The following is a 15,648-nucleotide window of genomic DNA, read 5'->3' on the forward strand; positions in this document are numbered from 1 at the left end:
TTTTATATTTACCGGTTCATATGAATATCCCGTATCAGCAGAATGGCCAGTCTTGCTAGACGCTGACGCAATGAATGATGCAGCACCAGACGAGGCCTGACCCAGAAGACTGACTTTACTCTGTAACCCTGACGAGGCCTTCGATACTACGGCTGATGTCAACGCTTGTGCAGATGATCGTTTTGTCCTGTTGGAAAATTATTGGAAAGGTCTGTAATATACATTTCAGTTTAAGCAGTAAAGATAACTCTTTAATTTTGATTACTAATAGCTTTAAAAATTCTGCTTTTCTAATAATGATACCACTAGGTAATCTATGTAATAATTTAAACACATACGAAAGTTACATACTACAGTTACATACTAATAAGTATGTAAAGATTTTGATTTTAAGCTATTAATGTTATAATCAATATCTAATCTATATCTTTATCAATATCTAGTCTAACATTATCCTATCATTTATTTATATAAATTAAATGTAAACTTAATCGGTGTTGGCCGTTAAGTCTTCTTTTAACCGACTTCAAAAAAGGAGGAGGTTCTCAATTCAAGTCTATGTTTCTTTTAATAGTTAAGGACACTAATTGCACATACTCATAAAACAACTCAAGTAAGCAAGTAAAGATTGCGCCAAACTTAGTTATAATACCTGCTATAATCTCAGTTCCATTGCTTAAGTGTTACTTAATTATTTAAGTGTTTATAAGTACTTATATATTGCGCCAAAGTTGTCCTTATTTTCGTCGCCATGTACAACAAAATTAAATAGGTACATTTAAAACGCAACACACCTAGTTCCCAGAGCACCCTGTATGTTTCGCGTACTTTGCATATTATTTCAATAGAATTACGTTGTATTGGGCGTAGACTATAAATAAAAGCTGGTTGCTATTAAATAAACACACTCTTGAAACGTCTCAGTTAGTTTTACACCACTCCGTGTGAACTAGCTCACGAATAGGAGTGTTGGACATGTCCAATTGTCCATGTACATGTTAAAATCTTATGGCGATTTACGTGATAATGGATAATGTTTACTATTTTTTAAATAGCTTTCTGTATTCTCCGTTGAAAACAAAAAATATCTGCCTAATTTCAAGTTTGTAGCATAAAAAATCATACAAATTTGTGAGAGCCTCTAGACCTCTTTAATCTCGCCCTATCACAAAATCTATTATTAGCAGATACCTACTAACTATGGACTACATCCCTGCCAAATTTCATCTTTGTAGGTCAAGCGATTTTCGAAATTTCGTGAGAATAAGCTTTCGCATAATATTAGGAAGACTAGCCGACGACCGAACATTATTTTCCCTGTTTTGGCCACATTTTTGATCGGTGCTTTGCTCCTATTGGTCGTAGCTTGATGTTATGTAGCCTTCCTCGATAAATGGGGTTTTCAACACAAAAAAAAAAAACAATTTTACTTATTAGTTCGTCAGTAGGTAAGTCAGAAGTACAAAATTGCCTATAACAGTCGATATTTATGCGAACTTTGAATGCATGTAAAATCATAACTATTTGGTATTTTTAAATAAAACAAAAACATAGTGTTAGTTATCTGTAGGTATATATAAAAGCTCTAATGTAACGAAGTTTCAATGATTTTGCGTACCTAGTAACATTATCCATTATCGAACGGCTTGACGTTCGATAAAGGATAATGTTACCTACTAGGTACGCAAAACGTATGTCCGTGGCTAGTTACCAACCTACCGGCAAAGACGTACCGCTAAGCTATTTAACGGAACGTTAAATAGCTTAGCGGTACGAACCGAAAGGGGTGTGGATTTACATCCTCCTCCTAACAAGTTACTCCGCTTTCATCTTAGATAATAATAAAAAAAATAAAAAAGACTACTAAGTATCTCTTACCTCATAATCTCCTCTACCGCTAACCCTTCAGCTAGTACTTCTAACTGTTGTGGAGACATTCTGCTGATGGCTGCCATGTCGATGATGTCTAGCTCCAAAGGGCTCTGTGCTGGGGCAGCCATTGAGGTCGCCATGCAGAGCATGCAGATCCAGACCTATGGAATAATATTTAACATCAAAAATATTATAAAGCGAGAATTCTTACAATAATGACAAAATAAACAGCTAACCACAATTAATTTGTCCTAGTAAAATTTTTAGGACATTTTTTTTCTTAGTTATTATTTATTTCAAAGCGTAAAGCCTCTTATGATGATTTAAATAGTAGGTTAGGTAGGTTACAAAAAGTACTAATTTAAGAAGCACCAGCTTCTTAAAATATCAGATTCGGTTAAAATGTAGGCTGAGTAAAACAGCGAAGCGTAACTAGTGTTAAATAATACGGTAATTATTTCAGTTTTTAAAGTACAAATTCATAAATAAAAAGGCATTGTTTGCAAATCGTACAACGCACATCCAGTCACGAATACAAATAAAAGCGAAAGTAATTTCAATGATACACCAAAATAAGCACATCACTTTGAATTTAGTTTTTTTTTATGGTCTAATGGACTTATGTAATTCTTGCAAGTTGCGTGCGGTTTGAGCTTGACCATTAGTGACTTTTGAACTTACTTATCATCAGTTATCTTAATTATCATGATGAAGATTGAAGAAATGTGTTTACAAATAATTTTAATTTGGTGGTAACAGTTACACCATCGCAATGGATTTTCATAGTTAACTTGTTTCCAAAGACGCTGTTTTTATTAGGAAAGCCCAATAAATCAAAACTAATACATAAATAGTAATAGTATTGATATCATAGGACATGACCTCTGCCTCCGATTCCGGAGGGTGTGGGTTCGAATCCGGCCCGGGGCATGCACCTCCAACTTTTCAGTTGTGTGCATTTTAACACGTTCGCTGCGGCACTGATTTTTCTGTACTTTCCTCTGGTGCGGTACGAGGTTTTTTGACCACATACTAGAACTCTGTGGTGTGGTACGAGGTCCATCGACCTCGTAACCCTTGAAGACGCTGGACGTACGAGGTCAATTTACCTCGTACCGCAGCGAACGTGTTAAGAAATTAAATATCACGTGTCTCAATCGGTGAAGGAAAACATCGTGAGGAAACCTGCATACCAGAGATTATCTTAATCCTCAGCGTGTGTGAAGTCTGCCAATCCGCATTGGGCCAGCTTGGTGGACTAATGAATGGTCTTACCTCTCTCATTCTGAGGAGACTCGAGCTCAGCAGTGAGCCGAATATGGGTTGATAACGTAGTATTAATAGTAGTAGTAACAGTAGTAATAGTAGTAAGAGTATACAAATAGTAGTCCAAAGAAGTTTAATTTGCAAGTGATGCTGAGCCAAATTATGATATCAAAAATTGGTTTAGTGTAATTTTGAGTAATTTTAGTGTGTTGCAAAAATAATATATTAAAAGTAACTGTTTTTTGATCATAATCATCATTAACAACTCATATTCGGCTCACTGTAGAGCACGGGTATCCTCCCAAAAGTGCATTTTTATGCATTTTAGTAATTTGAATTAACGGGAACACAACGTTAATTTATTATTGAAGAATTCATAAAAACTCATTTGGTACTTTAAAGTCATAGTGACTAAAATGTGGCTACAGTTACGAAACATTTTTTTATTTAACTATTTTATGGAAACTGCACAAAGCCAACAAGATGGACTAACGAAAAATTTGTTGAAACACAAAATTAGTTATTTTTACGCGAGTGATGTTTGTTATAGAACTGTTGTTAAATATGATGAGAAATAAAAATTCCTCACTGTCACACAATCAGTCATTAAGCTTCAAGATGCCAATAATTACATGATCAAAACAAACACTTCCGAATCTTACATCATAGAAAGACAATAGTAAACACACAATAAAGATCATTAGGTATCAACTAAATGACACATGGAAAAATAGTCTGTCTTACATTTAGTATAGTAACTATAATAACGTGTAGGAATTTGTCATGACCGCAAGCTATTGATGTTCTATAAACTGATTGTATAATATTGGTTTAACGAGGAAATCTTCGGTTCGTTAGGCACTACATGGACTGAAGGCCTATCATAGCCAGACCTACTCGTACATCATTGTATAAATGATGAAAGTTTGTCAGCGTATGCTTCTACCATAGTTAAGTATGGTAGCAAATTATGAAATTTGGATTTTTGTAGTTATGAAATATAGTTTGCCGTGTGTGGAGAAGGTGAAAGGCAAAGAAAATGCGTGTTTATCGATCTTCGTTTATTGTTCAACTGATTACAACGTACAAAATGCATTGGATTAGTAACTTAGTAGAGCTAAAAATATACAAGTGGTTAGCGTTGACATGAGAAGAAACATATGATTGTGTTATCAAGTTATATATAATCTACAAACTACATATGACTACGGATACGCTACAGTAGCAAGTACAGACACTCAACGGACCATTTTTCTCAACATTTTCCTCGGCATAATTCTAACAGCCAGTTTCTTCATGTAAAGCTTAAGTAACAGTAAAAGTAGTAAGTAGTAAAGAAGACTTTATTTTTCAGTGAATAAGACCGTCACTTTTGATTTATGACGTTACTTTGACTGTTACTTGCGATGAAGAAACTGGCCGTAAGAGAATCATGACCCCAGACGTCACTCCCTCAGTTTCGCGGCAATCCTTCGAAGAACATCGTTATTTTTTAAAAATAACTTCAAGGGTCTCTAGCGCATTAATGCTACAAAGCAGGGTCAGATTCCTCATAATATTCCATAGGAAAAAAAGGGTGTACTTGTACAATTGGGAATTTGCAACCCCGAAACCTATTACCTTAGAAAGCCATCATGGTCTGAAACCCATAATGGCTACTTTAACTGTGATAGGAGCATGGGCTAACAATTTTCCAGCCTTTATAAAATGAAGAAGTAGAAGAAAAACTTAATTGCAGACAAAAATACAAAAATGAATAAAAAACATTTATAATAACTAATTAATAATGAGACATGTCTAGCTAACACAGGCCTTCGTTCTAACAGGAAAGATATAGATACAGTTAAGTTACCGGCACAAGTTTGTTGATCTCTAAACCATGTTACATATTACGTTAACCACATATTAGCTGGGATATTGCGAAAGAGCGGATATTCCAGTACTGTGGCGTTATGGTATTATTTAATTGTGGTTAGATTAATGTTTGTAATTTCGATGAATAATAATTTTCTTTATAGGTTAGCTAAACAGTAAACTATAAAGGGTTTTATTACGTATTTTCCCTGATGCAGCTAAGTCTTAAGGTGTTATTATGACATTCATTATCAACCCATATTCGGCTTACTGCTGAGCTCGAGTCTCCTCTAAGAATGAGAGGGGTTAAGCCAATAGTCTACCACGCTGGCCCAAAGGGGATTGGCAGACTTCACACACGCAAAGAATTAAGAAAATTCTCTGGTATGCAGGTTTCCTCACGATGTTTTGCTTCACCGTTTGAGACACGTGATATGTAATTTCTTAAAGTGCACACAAATGAAAAGTTGGAGCTGCATGCACTTTTTTGCAGGTTTTTTACGTATACGCAGCATTTGTCAAATCTATGTATTTAATTGTCTTCTTATGAACTAAAGTCCATAATACCATCAAATTCTTGATTCGGGGCTATTGAGAATTCTGTGACAGAAAAAAATTTTATCCTGTAGATATTTGGCGTACGATATCACAAATCTGTATTAGGTGTCTTCTCTTAATCAACTGAACAAACAGCTATATAAGGACATACTTTTGCAGTTATTCTACACATTACGGGAACTTTTTACGCAACATTGCACAAATCTGTGTTTTAGTTGAATTTTTAACAGATTAACCTCAGATTATTAGTTCCCTATTCTGACTTCGTAACAGATAGATATTGAAGTAGCTAGTTTTGCAGTTACAACGAATAACGCGAAGGTTTTCCGCAGCATTGCCCAATAGTTCGTCTCTATTAGCATCCCGCGCGTACTCGCCTTGGCAGTGAAAAGCGAAAGTGATACGTGAGCCGTTACCACAGGCACGCTTCCGCTAACGGCACTGGTTCTTGGTGTGGCCACGACACTAGCGTATTATTTATTGATTATTTACATTATATATAGGCGAGCCCTATATGAGATACGTGGTAGCTCAGTGGACATGAACTCTGCTTACGATTCTGGAGGGTGTGGGTTCGAATCCGGTCCAGGGATGCACCACCAAATTTCCAGTTGTGTGCATTTTAAGAATTTAAATGTCACGTGTCTCAAACGGTGAAGGAAAACATCGTGAGGTAACCTGCATACCAGAGAATTTTCTTAATTCTCTGCGTGTGTGAAGTCTGTTAATCGGCAGTGGGCTAGCATGGTGTGAACCCCTCTCATTCTGTGAAAAGACTCGAGCTCAGCAGTGAGTTGAAAATGGGTCGATAACGAACGATATAGCGCGAGCGCTTGGCTGCAATTATGCTTGACAGTAAGCGATGATGTAGCCTATGGTGGAACGCGCTTGCCTGGAAGATGCCTATTCACTCTTGGCTTGAATATACCCAATTGGTGGTAGGGAAAACGGAAGCTGGAAGGGCATTCCATAACTTCGCTGTGCGGATCAGGAATGAAGAACCGAAATTCTTACGCGTTCAAAGGACATCAACTAAGGATGGATGCAGACCTCTATGCAGTTCTATGGATGGCAGTTCTATGCAAGTCTATGGATGGTATCTATACTTTGTATTGTATATGTTATAGTTATCAACCCATATTCAGTTCTCTGCTGAGCTCGAGTTCCCTCTAAAAATGAGAGGCCGATAGTTCACCACGCCGGCCCAATGCGGATTGGCGGATTTCACACACGCAGAGAATTAAGAAAATTATCTGGTATGCAGGTTTCCTCACTATGTTTTCCTTCACCGTTTATTGTATATGTATCTACATTTATTTTTTACGTATTGTAAAACAAAGACCTCAGCTGCTTCTATCCTTCTGTTTGACAGTCTGCCTTTTTATGATCTGGATTTTCACGAATAGCTAGAGAGACGTCGATAATAATATACTGACTTACAAGAGGTTTATTAATTTTTAAGCTCTAAACTGGAGCTGTTATGTTGACCTTCCTATAAGAGGCTTCTTCGTTCACCTCTCATACGAGCCAATGAACTATAAGATTATTTATTAGGTGATGATTTACTAATAGAGAAGGTCAATAGTAATCTACGGCACAAAACTGTGATATTTTATAGTTGTGATATAAATTTCATCTATGTATTTTCTACATTAAATATATTAATAGGAAGATATTATTAGTATATTTTTTATGCCAGTTACCGAAATATAATTCTGTATATGACAGATTACATTATTTGTATTGAATAGGCTCTCCCTTATCCCTTATCCTCATATTCTCACATTAATCGGAACTACGCGGGTGGAACCGCGAGATGGGTGTTAGCTAAAAATTACAAGGTAAGTTGTTTCGTGGCCATATTCATTTGAATTCGCTAAGAGCATCAACTTCCTGTTGTCAATAATTTTTGTGGGTTAATTAAGTAGAAAGGATTACCCTTTCTACATAATGCTAACATTCATTATGATATTATGACGAAACTTGCTAATTTAAGTAGAAAGAATGCTAATTTAAGTTAGAAGAACTATTTAAATATAGTTATTTATGCAATTGTTATGTATTGGGGGCCATTGTAGCACGAGTGCTACAATCGCTAATTACGTGAAGTGGCATACACTACTTTTTCTACGACCATGATAACAATACTTATTAAATAATATATTGACGTTGGTCATGGGCCTCCTCGATTTTTGTACCGACGTGGCCTTCTAGATTTGTCACTTCTAATGAAGCCTGAATTTTTGTAGCCAATGACATGGAACTTTTTAAAAATAAAAAAAAATTGTAGCACGGTTTACTCATGTGATAATGAACATTACCAAGCGACCTGTATGAATGAAAAGCTTTGTGATATGGTTTGAGGTTTTACAATGAGTAGATTACGAAATAGGAGTAGAAAAACCGAAAGGGGTGTGGATTTTCATCCTCCTTACAAGTTAGCCCGCTTCCATCTAAGACTACATCATCACTTACCATCAGGTGAGATTGTAGTCAAGGGCTAACTTGTAAACAATAAAAAAAAACTGTTTTCCATCTTGAATTACTAATTTCTTTTCCTTAACATTATTTTTCTTTTTCAATTATTAATCATTAGAATGGTAAACAACTTAGGGGTTGACTAATGGCCGTACTATCGTACTTACGAAAAAAATTGCAGCACATTTGACAGCCTATAATTTTCATATCCTCAAACCACGTACAAATATAAAATGCTCTTGAAGGAAGTGACCAATATGTGGTTATGATAGTTTATGGTGAAACACACGCTTGCCTGGTCGATCTGATTGCATGGTGCGCTGTTGTGACTATTTTTCTGATACTAAGGTTTATTGACTTAAGACTGAAACATTTGTATACACACTGGGTACCTATAGGCTACTGGACTATCATGTATTTCACGCCTGGCGAATTTTAGTCTTCCTGCATTTTGAAGGTATATATTAACTCAGTTTTCTGTCTATATTTCAATCATGCGAGTAGTAATTTATCAAAGAGTGATCAAGTAATTTATCAAAGATTTTATCATTATCAACCCATATTCGGCTTACTGCTGAGCTCGGTCTCGCTCAGAATGAGAGGGGTTAGACCACCACGCTGGCCCAATGTGGATTGGCAGACGTCACACACGCAGAGAATTAAGAAAATTCTCTGGTATGCAGGTTTCCTCACGATGTTTTTACTTTACCGTTTGAGACACATGATATTTAATTTCATAAAATGCACACAACTGAAAAGTTGCATTTTAAGAAATCCCACGGAAAACTTGCATTTTTTAACATACAAGTATTAGCCTACGTTATGTCCAGTCCAAAATCTCTCTCTGATCAAAAAATCACGTACCATTTCTTATATATTGCATGAATGTGAATTGAAAATTCCAGAGAGGAAATCACTATTTCTTGAAATATGGGATCATACTTTAATACATTATATTACATAAAATAATATTATTAGATTAATAAGCTACAAATGGCGATTTAAATGAATATTTAGCTTTAAACATGTAACTAAAGAAATAAATGTGTTTTTGTAGAAATTCGCAAGAAAAGGAAATCCGGCTACAAGCCACGTGTTTTCATTTCCACATTTCCTAAATTTCCATACAGTGGTACATTTTGTGTAACAAAAGAATTATGATAATGCATTTAGATAATATTTTTTTTTAATTAATCCCAGATAAGTGCAAAAAGCGCTTTTTCTAAATTGTTTTCATTGTTAGTGATTTGTTTTGGTTTTTTAGTATTTTCGACTGTCGATAGAATAAGAATAGCAAATTACTAAAAATAAAAAAAATATAATATGGTATAACATCCTGTTTGCACTAATCTCTGGGATTAATAAACTAGTAATCTCTAAAAAGCACAAGTGACCTATGTAATAAATGCCAGCAAAGAAAAAGAAGAATCTCACCAATAATGAGACCGTAGAGCTGAATACAACAAATGTAAGTTGTCGATTGTCGATATCGATGCGCATAATAGCAACGGGTTTTTTCTGAACGAGTTGGCAATGTTATGCCTTGACGCAGGCCGGGTTGCGGCCAACGACTTATAACGTAACCGTATGAACGAAAGTGAGTCCGTTTTGCTTTCTGAACCACAGCTGTGCCACAAATAATCTGCATTTGTCACATTTATTGTATTTGACATGTGACTATTATCGACGGGAAAGCGGAAACGCCCATCGCTAGCGGAAGACAACCTTTATAATCTATATCTAGGTACACAATCAAATAAAACTGTAACGAATCTAATTCTGTACATTGAAGATTTGACGGCCTCCGTGGTGCAGTGGATTTACAAGACGGAGGTCCTGGGTTCGATCCCCGGCTGGGCCGATTGAGGTTTTCTTAATTGGTCCTGGTCTGGCTGGTGGGAGGCTTCGGCCGTGGCTAGTTACCACCCTACCGACAAAGACATACCGCCAAGCGATTTAGCGTTCCGGTACGATGTCGTGTAGAAACCGAAAGGAGTGTGGATTTTCATCCTCATCCTAACAAGTTAGCCCGCTTCCATCTTAGACTGCATCATCACTTACCATCAGGTGAGATTGTAGTCAAGGTCTAATTTGTAAAGAATAAAAAAAAAGATGATTTGAAAATTTTTGTTGGAGGGTAATATAGTATAATCAATACTGAACCCAATTTTTTTACATCTATTAAAAATTTCAATGTGTACCAGAAAAAAAATATTTCAAGATGAAATGGCGTAGCATTACTGCCTGAACTGACTATCTATACTAATACTATAAAGAGATGAAGTTTGGTATCGTAGGGGTAATCGGGGTAAGGGGGGATAAATAAAGCTATCTCACGAAATATTTGCTTGTTAGGAATCAGGTTTACAAAATGTTCTAGGGATCCCTGACTATAAACTAAATAGATCCGAATCAACAAACCAAGAAGCAACAAGATTAAGATGCATATAAATCAGTTGCGAGATATAATCGTACCAAAACTTGACTATTCGACGGTCGTAATGAGCGCGTTGCGTAACTCGTGTCAATCCACGACACCGGCGAGACGAGTTACGTTAACCAAAAAGGTTAAAACGGAACTTGATAGTTCACTTTTAATGTTTCTTTTATACCACGATGGATAAGTGTTTTAAAAAGCATCGCGGCGCTGTTCAAATTGATTCTTCGCAATTTACAAATCAGCCACTACGTTCTACGTTCGGCTGTATGTATGTTTTTTTTTAGAAATTAAATATGTGTTTGATAATAGTTAGCGATAAAGTTTAGTATCAATAGATCTCTGTCGCTATCTATAGTAGTTATAGCATCATAAAAGTTTCATCACTTGGTCGGCGATAGAGTGAACTATGCTCGGGGAACCTGCGTGTTCAGTAAAGTATTGAGGAGAAAGAAAATCTAAATTTTGACGACCTCTTTGGTGCATTTGATATCATTAATGTAGGTTTGATTACCAGCTTGAATTAACTAAAGTCGTGCATTACTACCGATTAACAATATTGATTGACTTTCCTGATATTTACAGCTTATGTTACTAAGACAAAAGCCTCCTCTAAGGCTTTCCACTTAGTTCTGTCTTTTGCTCTTGTTATGTATGGTACAACCTTGATAACGGTACCAACTCTGCATCGTGCTGCTTGAGCCAATACTAGATATTTGTTATTTCTTTAGTCATCATCAACATTAACAGCCGATGAACGCCCGTTGCTGGAAAACGAAATTTTGCATGGACTTCCAAAAGCCACAGTCTCGAGCCGCCAGCATCCGGCGGTTTCCTGCGACACTATTGACTTCTTCGGTCCACCTAATGGGGGGTTGACGAAAATTGCACATTACGGTGTAGGGTCGCCATTCCAGCAACATACATCGGCTCTTAGAAGTATGTGCCATTGCCACTTCAACTTCGTGACTCGCTAAGCGATGTCGGTGACTTTGGTTCTTCTTCGGATCTCCTCATTTCTGATTCAATCACGTAGATGAACTCAGCATAACTCGCTCCATTACCCGCCTGAGTGACTTTGAGCTTTTTTATGAAGCTCATTAAGTTCTCATCAGCTCATCAGTTAACGACCAGTAATGCACTAGTATCTCTTTCATCATTATCAACCCATATTCGGCTCACTGTTGAGTGCCAATAGTCCACCACGATGACCCAATGCTGATTGGTAAGCTTCACACACGCAGAGAATCAAGAAAATTCTCTGGTTGCAGGTTTCCTCACGATGTTATTCCTTCACCGTTTGAGATATGTGATATTTAATTTCTTAAAATGCACATAACTGAAAAGTTGGAGGTGCATGCCCCGGACCGGATTTGAATTCACAGTTGGAGTCAAAGGCAAAGGTCATATCAACTGGGCTATCACGGCTCTGTCTCTTTAGTAATACGTAAATATTGCCTGACCATATTGCAGAGCAGTTCAAGTTAATGGAGTTCATTAACTTGAACTGCTCTGAAATAAGTTTTCCATATCGAAATGTCATGAAATTCCTTAACCGGACGGGCAGGCGGAAAGAAAGCGGTTCGTACTCAGAAAGGGGCTTGTCTTCAAACTCGTGGTAATGGCAGGCAATACATTGCAAATCGCTGAGTAATTATTGTGAACATACTCCTTTAACTTCAGCATATTATGTATTTTAAAAGACTTATTTTAGTTTTGGTTTTAATTAATTGATGACTTTAAGTTATTTTTATCAACATCATCATCATCATCATCATCATAATCATCATCATAACCATATCAGAATAACATAGAAGACATAGGTAGGTCTTTTGTAGGGACTTCCAAACATCACGATACTGAGTCACCTGCATCCAGCGAATTCCTGCGACTCGATTGATGTCGTCAGTCCATCTGGTGAAGGGTCGACCAACCCTACGCTTGCTAGTGCGGGGGCGCCATTCCAGCACTTTGGGACCCCAACGTACATCGGTTCTTCGAACTATGTACCCCGCCTATTACCACTTCAGCTTCGCAACTCGTTGAGCTATGTCGGTGACTTTGGTTCTTCTGCGGATCTCCTCATTTCTGATTCGATCACGCAGAGATACTCCTAACATAGCTCATTCCATCGCCCGCTGTGTGACTTGAGGCCCATAGTTAGCGACCAAGTCTCGTAACTATAGGTCATCAAATTATTATTTTATTGATTTAATTAATTTATGATTTTAAGTTTTATTCAACTTGTCCTAGCAACCAGAACTAAACTAGAACCACTGCTAATTTGGTTTATTCCTACTTGCGTATCATAGAACCTCGGAACTCCTATACTAAACGAGATGATATTATCGGATTGAGGCTTATATTCTTAACAAAAACCTTACCATGGGTACTTCTGAAAAGGGGAAGCTTTTCAGAATTTATTATTATTTGGGATCCTGGAGGTGTCATGTTTGTCATGTCGAAAGTGAATTCTGTACAAAGTACGTTAACTGGTTTAATGCGGATTAGATAGTATCTAAGTGCCTACATTATGAAATGATATGTGAAGGTTCGAAAATTAATAGCAAACGAACTTCATGAGGAAACAGTTAATATTCACATTTCAATATTAAATTGTTGTGTAACTAATCTGTCAGATTATGAGTGTACTTATTTCTATTTGGTAATTTTGCATATAATATTGGACTGAGAGCTTACCACAACGCTAAAGGCTAACGTTTTTACGATATTTTTAATTTTATAAACCTTCACTAGAAGACGCCCGCGACTTCGTCCGCGTGAAATTCAGTTTTTCACAAATCTTCTTTTCCTTCACCATTTGAGACACGTGATATTTAATTTCTTAAAATGCACACAATTGAAAAGTTGGAGGTGCATTCAATCGCGGACCCGATTCGAACCCACACCCTCCGGAATTGGAGGCCGAGGTCATATCCACTGGGCTTTTCGGCTCTTGGTGGTCTATTACCAAAACTGAAAATGCAACACTGCTCGATAATAAAGCGTTGTGTTTTAAAAACTCTGTCGTTTGAACATATTGGTACTTGGGAATGCATTTGATGTATTTGAGCGCTTTTTACCGTCCGTTAAAAAAACTCTCGTGCGAATTGCTTGAATATGAAATGAATAAATACTATATACGGAGGTTGGTATTATAGTAGGCTTTTAAAATAGGCAAATAATGATGAATTAACCTTCAACGGAACACCCTGTATATAATCACTGGACCACCGAGGTACTGTAGCCATAACAAAGCCATCACCAAGTGTCAAGAGTTCACCTGCGCGTCTGTGAACGCCATGAATAGCGCTGCTTTCACTTCACTCCACTTCACTTTACGAGTACTTTCTGAGGAAGCTCTTAATTTCGTATTACCGTACATTACTTTGCGTAACACGTTGCATCATCCTAAAATCTAGTTGAAATATAGTTTATATGTAAAATAAATAAACTTTTCGTGTATTTTAATTCACTTGTTACACAATTAGAGTTAGTTTTTTTTTTAGATTACAGTCAAATGCAGTTGCCGAAATTGCAGTGACGTTGTAAACGCCATTCTAAAAGCCAGTAAACACTAAAAATTAGACGCCGAAGTTATCTGTTTATATCAGAACGTGGACACTGCTTTTTGGAATAGTCTGGTGGTGTAGGCTTTATCTTGGCAAAGTATACTGATAAGCGATTTAGTGAAAATTTAGTGATAAAGAAAAAGGCTTAACAATAATATCTTCTTTTGGCAATGTACAAATTACATTACTAGCAAGGTGCTTGCCAGGTGCTGCTCTGGTGTAAGGCAAGTTGATGTTGTCACAGCTTCAAAGAATTTTACAGGTTTCAATATTATTTAATACCTCAGTATAGGTTTTAATTAATAAACTTGAAACCACTACGCATTCCCGAGATAAAGGAACAGACAGACGGACAACGAAGTGATCCTCTATGGGTTCCGTTTTAGGTTCACGCAAGCTTATAGAAAAATGTCATTATAGTATTAAGGATTATTTAGAAAATATAAAAGCTTAATATTTAATTGCACTATATGATTGTGTACATAGTTCTTGATACAATTGTAAAATGGTTACAAACAAAATAAATAAACACTGGCTGAGTTTGATCTGGGCTCTCCTCGGACCAAGGATCGTTTGGAACCCTCGTAACTTTAATTTAGAATTTTCGACCAATAATTATCACCATAATCTAATAATCTAATAATATAACCTGACGTTTCGAAAATGCTTGTAAAGTAAGCCTAATTGAAATAAATTAATTTTGACTTTAGTACGGAACTATTATAATATAATAAAGCTGAAGAGTTTGTTTGCTTGATTGAACGCGCTAATCTCAGGAAGTACAGGTCCGATTTGAAAAATTCTTTCAGTTTTAGATAGCTCATTTATCGACGAAGGCTATAGGCTATATATTATTCCCGTATTCTTACGGGAACGGAAACCACGCGGGTGAAACCGCGCCGCGTCAGATAGTAAAATTTAATTGTTATCCGCGGCCGGGGGTCGAATTCGATACTGAAGTAAACGGAACTTAGTTAGGTATATCAACACGTGCTAGGGGTCATCAAACTTCTTTGCAGTTTGTATGGGCTCATCTCTATTCACTGATGAGTCAAATATGTGAAAGTAACAGTTACTATGATGCGCTAATACAAGGATGGGGACCACATTATACCTACTTTCTTACGTAAAGTTCAACGATCAATGAAAATACAATATTTACCAACTTTGAGTTTACACCAAGTCGCAAATTGATGAGCTAAACTCTTTTTTAATAGAAAATATTTTAAAACTGGTTTTTTTTATTAAAATTTTCATAACGTCAAGTTTACTTAGTCTAGGCGAGTACAGCCATGACATAAACACGACATTTTTATTACTGCTTAGGGTTCCGTAACTCAAAAGAAAAAACGGAACCATTTTGACATCACTCTGTTGTCCATTTGTAAAATAGGCTGATCACCATTCAACGAGTCGCAAAGCTGAAGTGGCAATGGGCGGGGCACATAGTTCGAAGAGCCGATGGACGTTGGGATTCCAAGGCGGTGAAATGGCGACCCCGCACTACAAAACGCAGTGTTGGTCGACCCCCCAACAGGTGGATCGCATTAAGTCGCAGGGATTCGCTGGATGCAGGTGGCTCAGTATCGTGATGTTTGGAAGTCCCTACAA

The 15,648-nt window shown here is 36.8% G+C and overlaps 1 protein-coding gene across 2 annotated transcripts in view; it reads right to left on the bottom strand.

The window, feature by feature from the left end:
- LOC112046259 (uncharacterized) overlaps window positions 1-15,648 on the bottom strand; it is a 36,819-nt gene that overhangs the window by 16,680 nt on the left and 4,491 nt on the right. For both annotated transcript variants that reach the window (XM_052884673.1, XM_052884674.1), the window contains exons 2-3: window positions 1,879-2,033; window positions 13-187 (exon numbers count right to left, since the gene is read on the bottom strand). In XM_052884673.1, coding sequence (XP_052740633.1) covers window positions 13-187; window positions 1,879-2,033 — 330 coding nt within the window. The remainder of the gene's footprint in view (window positions 1-12; window positions 188-1,878; window positions 2,034-15,648) is intronic.

The sequence above is a fragment of the Bicyclus anynana genome, chromosome 12 (assembly GCF_947172395.1).
Source record: "Bicyclus anynana chromosome 12, ilBicAnyn1.1, whole genome shotgun sequence".
In the NCBI taxonomy this organism is placed as follows: domain Eukaryota; kingdom Metazoa; phylum Arthropoda; class Insecta; order Lepidoptera; family Nymphalidae; genus Bicyclus; species Bicyclus anynana.